The sequence below is a fragment of the Odontesthes bonariensis genome, chromosome 11 (genome assembly GCF_027942865.1).
Source record: "Odontesthes bonariensis isolate fOdoBon6 chromosome 11, fOdoBon6.hap1, whole genome shotgun sequence".
Taxonomy (NCBI): domain Eukaryota; kingdom Metazoa; phylum Chordata; class Actinopteri; order Atheriniformes; family Atherinopsidae; genus Odontesthes; species Odontesthes bonariensis.
The window spans coordinates 21,904,299-21,919,167 of NC_134516.1; the positions used below are offsets into that span (position 1 = coordinate 21,904,299).

Below are 14,869 nucleotides of genomic sequence, written 5' to 3' on the forward strand. Positions count from 1 at the left end.
ACTGGATTGTTTCCATTGTGGGTGTGTCTAACTGTCATTATTAAGGCAGAATCTTGCCTGTTGCATCTATCAGAACAGTGAAAAAAAAACATTTTAGGAGTTTCACCATTTCATCATAAAGCTCTGAAACAGAGACTTGCGTGCCTTCTTAGAAAATAGGGAAACAAGATCAAATAAGCTGTTGATGTGTAGTTATTAAGGTGGTTAACTTTGTGTTGGCTTGCAGTTGTATGTTAGTACCACTGCTGTTATTCATTGCAATTGTCGCTCCAGTCAAACCACAACGCCTTTGTACTGAAACGAGCCTCATCCCTTGGAGTATTTCCATGTATGCTGAGATCGAAAACCTCTCTGATTCCACTTTGAAGACTAGAACCAATTAGGGAGTCTTTATAATGAGGAGCCTCTAAGTGCATGTCTTTGTTACTCAGCAGCTGTCTAATTGGAGTTTGTGTCGAAGGGAGTTGTGACTAGATGTTTTAATGTAACTATGATCCACTTTTAAATACTCATTATTATTATCATTGTTGTTGTTGTTGTTGTTGTCATTATTATTATGGCTATCATTATTTATTCTCGTTATTATTCTGTGCACATTTGAGCAGCTGCATTTTGAGCAGTGCCCACTGCAACTTTGAATGATTGTTACCCATAATGCATCTTCACAAATGTGTGACACGGCCACTGGATATACATCACAGTACGTATTGCAGTCTGTGTCAAAGCCACATAGCATCACTTACACAAAGAGCAAATTGTACAGAAACAGCAGCTGCTTTGGACTTTGCATTGATGTTTTAAAGCTTTGAATGTTATTCTGAGTCGTAATTTATCCCCTTTTATTCTCTCTCTTCACCCTTTAAATATTATATTTCCTTGTATTTGTTCCCATTTTTATGCAGCTTTTATTGTGGTCTTTAATGAATAAATCATACTCCTACAGTCCACTGGGGAGAACGGTGGGGAATTTAATGTGCTCTCTCTCTCTGTTTGTCTTTTCACAGCTCCCCTGACAGACAAGCCGCCAAAAATTCTTTTCCCCTCAGAGAGCCAAATGAGCATCATAGAAATGGCAATAGGTAAGACAACGTGTTTCATTCCCCACAGTTTTTCTGCCTATTTTCTGTCTGTCGATGGAGCGTTTGGTGTCTTATTGTTGGACTGTTCGAAGCAAGACTATTCTGGGTTCAGGGTTTTTAATTAGTGAATGTAAAAGGACTGGAGGTGTAAAAGTGAGCGTGCACATTGGTCTGAGGTGGTGAGCAGGCCATGTGTGCAACAACACTCCACAGCCACTATATCTAATGGATAGATAACAGCTGGGCATTAGAGACGGTTCTGTTTGTTTGTTTGTTGTTATTGCCAAATAAAAAATTTGCTCCATATTTACTTATCTTTGTATTTTCAAGATAATCTGCACTCATTCTTTCATTACAAGAGCACAGTCATGTCATTCTAAACGCCGTTTTTATTTGAAAGAGAAGCTCGGTACTATTTTTAAGCAAGAATCGGTTCTAATGAGCTCTTTATTTCTGTGCAGAAGAGATGAAGTCGTTTTTGTTTTGGAGCCAACCGTTTGAATCGCCTGTTTCTATCACAGTGCGTACCTCTCTTTGTAAGAGCATCTAAGTTTAATTTTTGTTACGTAACAAGTTTTTCTGTAAAATAACGAAGCAGTCTTTACTGCAAGAGTTCCAATGAGGTCTCCCTTCTTTCTTTGTCCTTTTGTGAATGGAGCTTGAGTGTTTATAAGGAGAGATTGAGGGGAAAAAAACAGTCATTTATTCATCTGTCTGTAATTCAATTTGTACGGAGCCCATGTCTGCTTTTTTTCTCCTTTTATATTGTGATATGGATACTCTGCACTGTATTTACACTCATCATGTCTTTATTATGTTGTATTGTGTGTGCAGCTTGTATTTTCCCAGTAATGGCTCAGTGCATAGTCTCTTCACATAATTTTCAAATGTTAGCAATAGGAAAAGTGATTACCTCTAATTCCGCCTCAGAGCTGTACTCGTGGTTTGCCTTATACCAGCTCTCAATACAGGGGGTGAAAATTCCAGCTTTGTGCCTTATTGGACAGAAGCGCAGCTGTTGGTGGAAGGGAAATGGGTCATGATGGAGGCTTCCTTTGAAGTAAATTTGTCATGGGCAATGAACACAACTGGCTCACAGAGGTAAAAGGTGGCAATCAGAAAATAGGCGCAAATCATTGTAGCTTTAAACTGATGATGGATAAAAGCTTCTCTGGCTGTTTTCATCTGATTAAGTTTTCATAGTGGATGATGGGGATTTTCAAACTCCATTACCTGATAGCTGTGAGAAAAGGCAATAATGGATAGAAGATATGTGGTGCAGTTGTGTTTTTACTGTGTTTTTGTGTCTCGATTTTCAGAGTTTCATTCCCTTTGGTGACTGAATTTTAATATCAACTGTGATGAAAATGAGTAACAAGCTCTTTATTGTTATGCTCCTCTCCACATGTTTGAATATTTTACGAAGCAGCTCTGTTTACATAACGCGTTTGATTCTCTGCCTCTCAAATTCTTTGTGGCTGGTGATAGTTTTGGCGGCATTTTAATATTCATCCCTCCATTAAAAATATAAAAGTACAAATGGCTTCGGCTGACTGTTAATTACGCAGGTGAGAGGGAGACGGCAATGGAAGCCGAGACACACTTTTCAAGCTCTTGTTGTTGAGCTCAAAGGAAGAACAGAGAGAATAGAGGGATCTGGGGGGGGGCAGTAATCAGCACACGCTGGCCCTTTAACATTTAGTGTCCTAATGAATGTGGTTCCTCAGTTATATTGATCAAATTTAAAATGCATTATTAAAACATGTTGTGTAATTGTTCTCCTCAGCCCTTGGTGGATGATCTTTCAACAGCTTTCTCACTGGAACTGATCAGATACAGTTTGAGTCTGTAATTCAGTCTGACACTTCAGTGCCACTGCCTTCGCTATGTCGTGTGCACGTGTAAAATAAATCTTCCAGAAGGCTAGTAACGTGTATGATCTGTAAACTATTAACTTTGGTCATTCTTTCTTAATGCTTTTTGTGTTTGTTTTTCTTTTTGAATAGATTTAAGGGAAATTTCTTAGTTTTGATTATCTGGGTTTTTTTCAAGCTCTTTTCTGTGCAGCGCTAACATTTTGATTTTAGCCTTACTTGCCCACCCGTACTGACATTTTGGTCAGCTTTGGCAGACTGTGCCGTTCATTCTGGGAATACACTAAAAGTTCCCCAGAAATCTTGATTAGCTGTTAAAACTTGAGTCCCTTTCAGTCACCTCCTTCCTTGGGATATCGCACTCCATCCCCTGGTAGTTGACACTGCTGCAAGTTTTCTGAAGTCGCAGCAGACAAAACAAGGTGATTGTGACTGAGCCTCCTTTCTAAAATCTTCATAAAGCTACTTTCGAGATCACAAAAGAATGGTTTGTTTTAAGAAACCACCCGGCTTTTGGATGCTGTTGTACATCATTTGAGCTGTGATGCTCGTACATCTCATGGGTTGTTTTTTTGTCAGCGTAATTAAACTGTTTAGCGTTTTAATCTTCCACCAAAACCACTTTGTCTTTTACCTCAGTCTCTTACTAACTTTGGTTTTGTGGAGCCCATGGGGAGGAATAGTAAATTTGGAGGCTTCTGTCAACAACAAGCAGTTGCTCAACAAGAAACTGTGAAAGCAGGAAAGTGTCTAAGGTCAAGGGGGCATTTTTGCTGAACTTGAGAACGGAACTTTTTACTCCAATTTGGACTGTTGTGCAAGGAGAAACTGGCAGGTCTCCATCTTTTAGAAAGAATTTTCCCTGTGTGACAGCGTGCATTTTGACCTTGTTGCTCTCTGCGTTGGATAAATGTTTTAGATTCTGTAATAGCACAAAGCTGTGGTTCTTCAGCCCCACTCCTATTTCCCCACTCGCTTGCTTTCAACATGCTACTTTAAGGCATTAAGGATTCAATGTAACCATCACTTCCAGACAGGGCCGCTGACAGGTTTGGCTGGGCCCGGGACAAAATTCTCTGAATGGGCCCCCCCGGTAGCAACCCACCCACACCCACCTCTACTTTCCCAGTCTCTCATTTATTGCGGATAAACCAAAAGGATTATTTACCACTTTGCCTGGATATGGATATGGACTGAGTGGAGTTATGGCTTTCAAAATCCTACCACAATAAAACTCACGCTATTTTATTCATTTAGAGCTCATGAACTGCACATTTCATCAACCATTTTTCACTTGACCAAGGGAATCATGTTAAGGGTACTTTTATTTATTGCCAGACCCGCGTGTATGTCCGCTGATCTTTCTGAGAATGTTCAGGGAACAAGGCGGAGCCCATTCATCTGGTGAGTGTCAAGTTAAATCAGTCTAAACGAAAGTTACAGGCTACCCCAAAACGTCACGTTTATAACCCATTCGTTACATTCAACTCTATCTAAATGGCAATTTCACACGTTGCCATGTCTATACTGGCTTATTTTAAACAAAATAAGGTTAAACCAGAGCCGCGTTACACTGGCTGTCATTCAGCTGACCGGGGATGATTCTCAAATCAATTCAGCCTGATTGGCGTGCGTGCCTGAAACATTTGGACATATTTGCGGACTAATGCACATATTACTTTTTTTTTTTTTTTTTTTTGGGCCCCCCCCCCCATTCCTGGGCCTGGGACAAAATACCCGTTTGTCCCCCCCTATCGGCGGGCCTGCTTCCAGATAACAGTAGAAATTAATTGGTCTGCGCAGACTCCTAACCTCACTCAACTTCTATGTATTTATTAGAATGCCAGCGCTGAGTTTTATCACCTGACATTAGCGTTCAACCTTAAAAAAATGCTTCTGTGGCTGAATGAGACCCCATAAACCCTAGAACTGTATTACAATCAAATGATTTCAGTTTTAAAAATTAAATGATCAACAATTAAATGTGTCATAATAGCCACATCCTTACCATTGTGCAGCTTTGTGCTAATGGGAGCACAGTTAGTACCCAGTTAGTGGGTAGCATTACAACTAAATGAGTCATTTAGGACATGCGCGTACATATGTACAAACCAACACATTTCTAAGGTAGATTCAAACCACTACAGGGTGATTCAAAAAGCAATCTTTTAATTTTAATCACCTCTCAGAAAGCCATGTGAAAATCCCTTTGTTCTACTCAGCTTCCCTATTATAATCTGCCAGTCTGCACAGCTATTAAAGGTTGAACTTCCTCATTTGCTTGGTTACGATAATGTTGTAAATTGGAAACTGGTCCTTGGTCACTCATTGGAGGGAGTTACGTCGTCCAACGAGATGAACAGAGGATGCTTCAGTCAGAATTGAACCATCATTATCTGAAAAGTCCTCAGCCACAGGGCTGCTCGATGGCTTGATATGAGACTCACATTTCCTCTTATTTGTCGTACCCGGGCATCAAGCTTGAAATCGGAACATCTTTAAACACAGGAATTCAGATCCATTTGGATGGTAAACATCCTTTATAGAGATGAAGCAAATGATAAACTGCACTACTATAGCACACAAAATGTCAGCTCTCACCACTGCTGGAATGTTGTTGAAACTGAAAGCAACAGATGTTCAGAAATGTACAACCTTTGCTTGACTTTATCAATTTATTGCTGTTAATCACCCCATTATCCCGGAGCAGAGTTCTCCCTGTAGCTTTATGGATTTGATCATCTAATAGTGAGATGTTTAAGATCTTCTATCGATCTGGGAACCATTTTCAATATTTAGTGCTGACAGTCTACACACCATAAAACAGCCAGGCACACACATGTAATAGATCATGTTCAAGATAAATACCAAGGGGTTTAAAAGTTGAAGGACCAGCAACACATAATAATCACATAAAGGTTTATTGATTTATTTCTTTTTCATTTTTCATTTATTTATTTTTTTTTGGTGATATAATCTTATGTGGAAGGCAAGGTAGAGAGTCGATATGTAGATATAAACATGGGTTCAATGTGCTGAATTAAATGTGTAGAATCTTCTTTTTAAGCATCTTTAACATGATTGTACAATAGATTCACAATCTGGGCTATTTAATTCTTTCTGCATCACTTGAGCAGAGTAAAGGCGTGGAGGGGCATACTCAGCCAGCTAAAAACTACACATTTCTGTTAGAGACTAAGCAGGAACAAACAGCCAAATCAACATGAAAATGCCTGGATGCCCGAAATCCACACAGCTTGCCTTAAAATATGTTTCAGATGTATACATTATATAAGTGTGGTAGCTTGTTATGTGTTCGCTTTAACCCTAGGGGCATGCAGTATATTCTCCAGGCAGGAACACATCACCCTTGCACATCTAGGTCACACTTCTGTGGGTTTTTTTTAGCCAGGACTTTCTCTGCAAACCAAAACACACATTTTTAGTTTACCAACGAAAAAAAACATTTCACACAGCATAGCCTCTCCCGCACCTATCCCTAATATCACGCACGGTAACTCTCACGTAGAGCTTTCCCTCTAAATGTCACGGGCTCGGCAGAACGTTCCATCGGTGCCAAAAGTTCAGAGGCCCTGAGATCAATATTACATCATTTCTCTCAATTATGGTATATTTATTCCCCTCAAGTTATGGTACATCTGTGAGTGATCCTATCTGCATTCCTGGCAAGTCTCCAGATGAGCGGAGGCCCTGCAGGGGAGGGGAAGACGGAGGTAAAGATGAAGAGAGCGGAGGTAAGAGAATGAGAGAAATGAAGGTTGGTTGAGTTTGGGCAAAGAGTCGGAGGAAGGGGGGAAAAGTGAGCAAACTCATTTAAGATTCACAGAGGGGATGAAATATGATGGTGTCTTACCTTGGGTTATTACAGATGAAAGTGGTTACAAGACGGCACACTGTCCCAAATGGTTAATATGCCCTGCAGCAGGAAGGTATAAATCGTGACTGTCATATTAGAAAGCAGGGGGCTTGCTAGAGGTGACTGAAAGGGACTCTTGGCAAAACTATGCTCCCATTAGTGTTTTACATAAGTACAGTAATGAGAGGCACAGTCTTAAAGGCTGATCAGCCCGATGGACCGAAGAAGGCAAATTTTACTGAATAGTTGAGGTAATCCACTGGAGCGTGACCACATGTGACTGTGTTCATGTTTCAGGTCATGACTGACCTCAAAAGTCAAGCCACCTTTTGACATTGGCTCTGCTTCCTGGCAGCAGCAAACTCAAGAGGAAAAATGGCTGCTCCCTTTAGCAGAAAACGGATGGAGAAATAGCTAAGACACTTGAGTATTAAGATATACTGCCCTCTGTCTGTGCCAGCGAGGCTTCTTACCTTTGGGTGGAACTATTAATCATAAATCGAGCGTGTCGTTTACAGGAGGTCTGGCTTTTAATGGCTTGCATTACACATGCATGTAGATACAGGAGAATGACCTCTATTAAGTCTGTATACTTGAGTCGATCAGTGAGCAAAACCCCGATGAGGACACACTGTTCATAAACATTTAAAGTGTCATCTAACTAATGCAGATGAAAAGAAAACTAGTTTTTGATCTCTTCTCTTTTGACTGCTCATTTGACCCCCCCATCCCCCATCTTTACAGCCATTTTCGCAGCGGTATAGACGTACAGTCATGAATGCAGTTCTAATAATTGTGAAGCAGAGTGTGGTTGAGTGCTTGGTATCAGGAACAACTCTCCTCTGATGGTCAAAGGTAATGAATATATCCTTTAGTATTACACAAGCCGTGTAAAAATAGTGAGACTGTTCACCCTGGGCATGTATGTTTAAAGAGATAGTTCAGGTTCTTTGAAGTGGTGTCGTATACACTTGGTGTCTTAGCTTTCAAAAGCTGCTTCCCAAGCTTAGAGAAGCAGGCATTGAAGCTCAGCGATGGGTCAAAAAATTTTAGCCATTTTAAGAAAGGTGTACTTAAAATAATCCCTATCATTTTGAGTATATCCTACAGGTAGAAAACTGTCACTCTATAACTGCTACAGTCTTTTCCAACAAGGAACTGAAGCCATCACACTGCTTTACAAAAACAGTGATTTTACCTTTGTGGTACAACAGATTGTATAAACAAACAGACACAGTGACCAGCCATTGTTCTGTGATCTGATGGTCAGAAGCCATAAGGCATTTGGCTGTCCCATCCTTGGTCTTTAATTGGTGCCAGAAACGACCATATTACGGCAAGAAAGTGGAGCTGAAGTGCAATGCTTAAATATTTTATGGGTTTATAGATGATATACCTTTACATTCATTTTTGGATTTATCTATACCACATACTGCCTGAAATGTGACATCTGCTGTCTAACTATTCAGGCTGGCACAGCTGCTGTGGTGGTTTGTGTAGGACTATACGTGTCAGTACAACAAATCCCTGCTCTGTGAGTTTTACTCTGGTGGTTTGGGGCTTGCTTCACAGCATGTTTTTAGAAGCAATTTTTTTTTTTTTGTGAGTTGCCTCAAGATTTTGCTTTTTACTTGGCCTCTCTCTGACCTCCATCTTCAGTACTTTTGCAGAAAATATACAAACAGATTGCACTTCATGCAGATTCCATCCAGCTGTTGCTCTGTTAACAGATGTGTAAATGAAAACTGAGCTCAAATTTTTCCATTTGAAACACTCATCTTTCTGCTTCCTTAACTTTCCGCCTTCAATCTTATCTGATAGTCAACTTCACTCAAGCATAATCATTTACACACATACACACACACATACATATATATACTAATTCAAACACCTTTTGAGGTGACTGTTAAGCGCAGTGATTTTTACACGTGTTAGAGTAGCCCTCTGTTTAGTATTTATTTTTTTTTGGGGGGGGGGCTTTTTATGCCTTTAATGTTAGGACAGTTTGAGAGAGACAGGAAGCAGGGGGCAGAGAGAGGGGGAAGACATGCAGCAAAGGGCCGTCTGGTGCGGGATTCGAACCGGGGACAGCTGCAGCGAGGACTGTAGCCTCTGCACATGGGGCGGCTGCTTAACCCACTACGCCACCGACCGCCCCTGAGTAGTTTAATATCAGCACAGCTTCTTTGACTGTTAGTGTGGTAAATGGAGGAGACCTTTATCCTCTCTCATGTTAACAGCAAATAATTTCACTTGTAATTTGTTGATCTATTCCCTCTGACAGCTTAGAGAACTAGAGAAGTTACTAACCCTTTTTTTTCCACATAGACTATCTGCCTCTTCTCTAAAATCAGTTCCAAAGCAAAACATGCAACCCAAAAATGCAAATCTTACAAACTTTTTACACATTATTTCCTTGGCGTGTGTGTGTGTGTGTGTGTGTGTGTGTGTGTGTGTGTGTGTATTGCCTGGATGAACTAATTGCCCTTGCTGTATTTCCAGCCAAACAGGTGGCCATATTGGTTTTCTCCTGGCTGCAGTTATGTGGCTGTGCATCCAGGTTGGACAGAGATGACAGCGTCTCCTTTCCACCCGGAGCGTGACCTTGGTTGGAGGCTCCCCTTGCACTGTCTTTGGTCTCACATTGGCCTTTTGGGCCAACTTTGATTGTGTCTATGTTCTTGTGTGCGTGTGTGTGTGTGTGTGCGTGTGAAACAGAGAGAGAGCATCCTCTGATGTTTAGCCAGAGAGCTAGAGGGCCAGGATTACAGTGAGGAGAGGAGGGAGATGACAGTGGCTACAAACTTTGGCAAGTGACACATAAGAACATGCGAGGGTGCAGATACTGCAAATGATGTCACACAATCACATACATTTATATATCCAGGCAACATATTTCAGGCTGTATTTTTAAGAAAAGCAGACGCCAATGTTCCCCACATTCACACTCACACGCACAAAGGTCTTATGCAGATTTAAACACCTCACGCTGTCTCCTCGGGGGATTGAAATGTGCTAAAGCAATGTGATATGGTCTGATTTGTCTCCCGCCCCACAGATAAAGTATCTGTCTGCTTTGTGTTGCTCCATTGTATCTACAGCTGTGGTCCTCCTGTTTTGTCCGTGGGCGGTCATGCTACTGGGAATAAGAATGTGTCAGATAGCGTTGTGGATATTTGTCTCATAACTGCTATGAGTCAGGCAACACCTTGTTTTTAGATCTTGGGTAAAGAAGCTATATTTTTTCCTTGAGCAGTGGGAGGGATTGTGACACGCTCTGAAAGGCCCTGACCTCTCTGCAGACCAGAATAGAGTAGGATAAAATAGAACAGAAATTTATACAACAGAGAGCTGCTGTCCTCATATTGTGTCGTCTCTAAAGCCTCCTGAAGAGTGTGGAAACATTTCTTAGACTGCTCTGTGTTGTTTAATTGTTGTCCGTGTTCTTGTTTGTCAGTTACTAATTTCTACTAATAACCACATATTCTGCAGTGATTTTCTATCTGTGTCAGGCATCCAAAACAAAAGCAACATGCAGTTATACAGGGTCCAATGTGAACAGTATCAGCCCATATCACTCTCTCAGATATGGCCGTTTTCCACCACAGGACTGTTGTTGTTCCACTTTTGTGTTTCCCTTTCCTTTTTCAGTGGCTTCTTGGTTTCTTACAGGCATCAGAACTACATGAACATTAAGAAATGTGTTTTGGTGGGGCGGTCGGTGGCGTAGTAGGTTGGGCGGCCACCCCATGTGCAGAGGCTACGGTCCTCGCTGCAGCTGGCCCCGGTTCGAGTCACGCACCAAGCGGCCCTTTGCTGCGTGTCTCCCCCCTCTCTCTGCCCCCTGCTTCCTGTCTCTCTCCAACTGTCCTATAATTAGGGCATAAAAAGCCCCCCCCCAAAAAAAAAAAAGAAAAAAAAAAGAAATGTGTTTTGGCTTAAAATTAGGGCTGGACAACGATTCAAATTTTTAATCTAATTAATCACTTGATTTCTCTGATTAATCACGATTAATCGCATTTTTACGCAAAATCCAAAAATAATTCAAAAGTAGTGTGTAGCTTTTAGCATTTAGTTTTATTTTAAATGTACTGCCATATGAATGAAAGTGCCATAACATTTGAGTTTACAGATGACTTTGGTTCTGTCAACTCCGCCGTCTGGAAGAACTTTAAAATGAAAATGGCCGAGTAAAAGTTCCGTACCCTTCTCCATGTTCTTTTTCGGTTCCGCAGAAGACAGCAACAGACTTTTACAATAATAAAATGAATAATAAAACCTGCGCTAATGCGCGAAAAAATATTTGTCGGCGTTGAATAATTAATGAGTTAACGTGATAATAACGAGTTAACTCGCCCAGCCCTACTTAAAATCTAACTTATCACTCAACAAAAGCAAAAGAGATTTTACCTGCTTTTTTTAATCTTTAAAATATTGCCTAAAAGGTCTGGGATCCTTTCTTCTGGATTAGAATGGATAATAACATCCGTCTGTACCTTATAGGTGGAGAGTGGTTGTGGATAACTGGAACCTATCCCAGCTTCCATTAGCTGGACTCAGTCTGGGCAGTTCACTTGACCTTCACGTGTTTAAACTCCCCCTTAATTTTTCAAGCAAGTAAAACCCCAAACAACTTCTTTTTTACATGCAGCCAAAACAGTCATGTTCATAAAGAATGTTTTTTGCAACTTTGCAAATTCAGTGACTATCTAAAGAATCTGAAAATCAAAGAAATCTTTTGTTCAAGTACAACTGGAACCCCCCTTTCTTTCCTTTTTTTTTTTTTTTTTTTTGCCAAAATCAATAAATTGCTGGCTGGCAGTCTTTTATATTCACCATATTGTTACTATCCAGAAAATATCCCATCAATACCACATTTTAAAAAAAGAGCAATGTAACTGCATCATAGCAGCCATTGTTAGGTGTCCTTTTTTTTTCCAGACAAATTGAATGATTTCATACATCAATGTGCAGTTGGGACAAAGCTTATGAGCAGACAGCTCCTCCCCCACGCAGTCTGGATAAGAGTCCAGAGAAGCCCTTGCCAGTGTGAAATTCCAAATTGTCCTTTTGCTGTTGAACACATTGCTTTTGGAAGATACCAGCATGTTTTCAACAATGAAACCAAAGTGCCCAGACAGTGTTTTATTGTCGAAAGATTTCCTTTCTTTTACTGCTTCGTGGTGAGAGGAAGCCACAGCCACTGTGCCAGCTGCCTTGGCAGCACTCAGGTTTAATCTCTGAGTCTCAGGCTAACTATAATATGCAAGCCTCTTTCTTCTGCAGCAAACACACACCAAACTACTCATTCTGCTTACCAACCACGGGCCAAATAAGACATACTGAGTATCCTTCTATGCAGTGACATAGATTGGTAGTGACTGTCATTATGACGTCAACATAGATAAGACCCCGTTAGTTGCCACATCTGGTAGTTTAATGAATTGAAAAGTCTTCAGCAATACATTTTCAATCATGTCTTTATTATTTTTGTTTATTTTTTTTTTTATCAAAAGGATTTTCCTTTTATGTTTTTCTTCACATGTATGTGTCCTCAGACTCGTAACTGAAACATCTAATGTAAATGTCAACAAAAAATTGAGACACATTTAAGCCACTTGGAATAATGTGGTTGTTTGAGTTCCACTGAGGTAGTGTGTCATTCAGATTTGCCAAATAAAAATATTTGGTTGATATCAGGCTGTATTAGTATTAATATTAGGTAATTGTCATGGCAACAGTCATGTGAGTATTTGCTCCCCGTGATAAAAAAAAAAAAAAATCTGCCAGGTCATGATGGGCTCCTTTAAGGACATCTTACTAAAAGAGAAACATTTAGGATGAGTGTGGCTCATTTTGGTGATCAGACCTCTGTTATTGCTTTTTATTTTTTCACTTCTCTCTGTGATGCATGATGAAATATTCTGACAAATAATGATAGAAAATAGACAGTTTCATACACAGAAATGATCCATATGCACTGCTGTTATTCATGCCTGGTTACTCTGATCGTCTGAGAGGTTCTTTGCATTAGCCATAAGGTCAGTATTTTCATATTACTTTGAAAGCTTTATTAATTTGGCTTGAAATACAGCACAGATGGAGTAAATTTGCTTCATCTTGGGCCGTATTGATATAAAAGAGAAAACCTTTTTTTTGCATTAAATTAATGTCTACATATTCACTCCTGATTCTGTCGGTTTTAACAATGAACAATTAGTCTCTTATCAGTGAGGCATGCCCAGAGAAAATGTATTAGTCCATTTCATGGAAGAAGCAGGTGCTTCCCATACATTCTGCACACTATATTTTGGATGTGTGAAAGAAAAGCACTAACAGCACGAACCCATCAACACCAGGCTGCCTCAGAGCCTCCAGGCTGTGGATGTGCTGCAAAGTTGCCCCAATATTTGCGCTTCTTCTTTGGTGTGTATGAAGATGTGTCTCTGATGCACTCCTGTATAAGCTATGCATACATGTCGTGTGTGGACTGTCCTAGTTTTGAAAACCCAGAGGTATTACTCATCAATTACAAAAGCAGGAGGTAAAAGGGGAGCGAATGTGGTCATATGTGTGAGTTTAACAGGGAAAGTAAAGCATGCCGGCTCGACTGACTGTGCCAGTTTATGCTTCTTTCTAAGTGTGTCTGTTTGTGTGTCCATTTATGTTAATGTGTGTAAAAAGGGGGAAAGAAGCACAGCAAGACTGATTTTGAACCATGGGGGGGTTATGCTAATGCTTTCACAACTGTACCCAGTGCCCTTGTGAGCGTGCACACGTAATCCTGCTGCCATTTCAGGTAGTTTATAAAGCAAATGCATTCAGCATCCATTCATCATTTCTCTTGTCACAATTGTATATTCAGTGCATGTGTGTGTTGTCCTCACTGTTCTGTTAGGTTTGCAGTCGCACTTTTTGGCACTCCTGACTAGCCAATATGCAGAGGCCGTCGTGTTGTAAGTAGCTGAGGATTTTCCAGCTGACGTTTATGTCCGTAGCATTTTATGTTATGTAGATGCTACACTGTGCTGGTCTGGTGGCTTGTCAAGGGTGTACACTGCCTTTGAGCCTGTGACAGCTGGGACATGCTTCATCCACTCATGATCCCGAACAGGGTGAAACGAGTCCAGAAAATGGATGGATAGATCTCGATGCTACATACATGGCCAAGAGACTAATAGAGGCAATAATTAACATTAATTTCCGCTTGCATTGTTTGTTCAGTTAAAGCTTATAGTTCATTAGTCACAATTAAATACAGTTTACATTACTATCAGTGTTCAGCAGAAAACTCCATTAAATTTCTGCATGCTGGACTAGTTCCAAAGCAGAATACGGAATGATAGAGCAATACTACTTGTAGCTACTAAACAATATTGATGAACAGTAACACAGTACATCACTTCTGGCATTGTTGGTCGTCATAATGAGAAAACTGTTACAGTCACAATTCACTGTACTTGTTTTCGTAAGTTCTGTATTGCCAGCATGGCTTGAAGGCAGCTTATCTGACAGCTGACTGAGAGGAAGCCGGATACACAAGAAGTAACTCTTCACTTTTTTGCAGTATTTGACTGAATCTGACAGTGGGTTTTGGCTTCTGCTATATTGAGCCCTCCCCTTCTGTGTGTGAAAATTTCCTGCATTTATTCACTGCTAAGGTCACTTCCACCAGAGCACTTTCACCTCCTGCTTATGACCCGTCAGTGTTTGTTCCCTGTACTGCTGTGTTTGACTCCTTTCAGCCTGTATCCCTAGTTCTTGTGCAGGAGACTGTGGAGCACTTAAAACCATCAGGCTCTCCCAATGATCCTGTCCCCCCTCGTTTTTCCCCACTGTTGGGCCTTATCTACACAGCATCATCAATAGCAGCCTGTCCTCAGGAGTGGTTCCTGTACTTTTTAAACATGCAGTGGTACAGCCACTGATTTAAAAAACCTGGTCTGGATCCTGCTGTCATGGCCAATTTTAGGCCCATTTCCAAATTGTCCTTCCTTTCTAAAGTTTTAGAAAAGATTGTTTACTGTCAGCTCATGGAC

The 14,869-nt window shown here is 40.6% G+C and overlaps 1 protein-coding gene across 2 annotated transcripts in view; it reads left to right on the forward strand.

Annotated features, from left to right (window-relative positions):
• LOC142391804 (interleukin-1 receptor accessory protein-like 1) overlaps positions 1 to 14,869 on the forward strand; it is a 259,529-nt gene that overhangs the window by 151,498 nt on the left and 93,162 nt on the right. For both annotated transcript variants that reach the window (XM_075477883.1, XM_075477884.1), the window contains exon 6: positions 1,005 to 1,079. In XM_075477883.1, the coding sequence (XP_075333998.1) occupies positions 1,005 to 1,079 (75 nt within the window). The remainder of the gene's footprint in view (positions 1 to 1,004; positions 1,080 to 14,869) is intronic.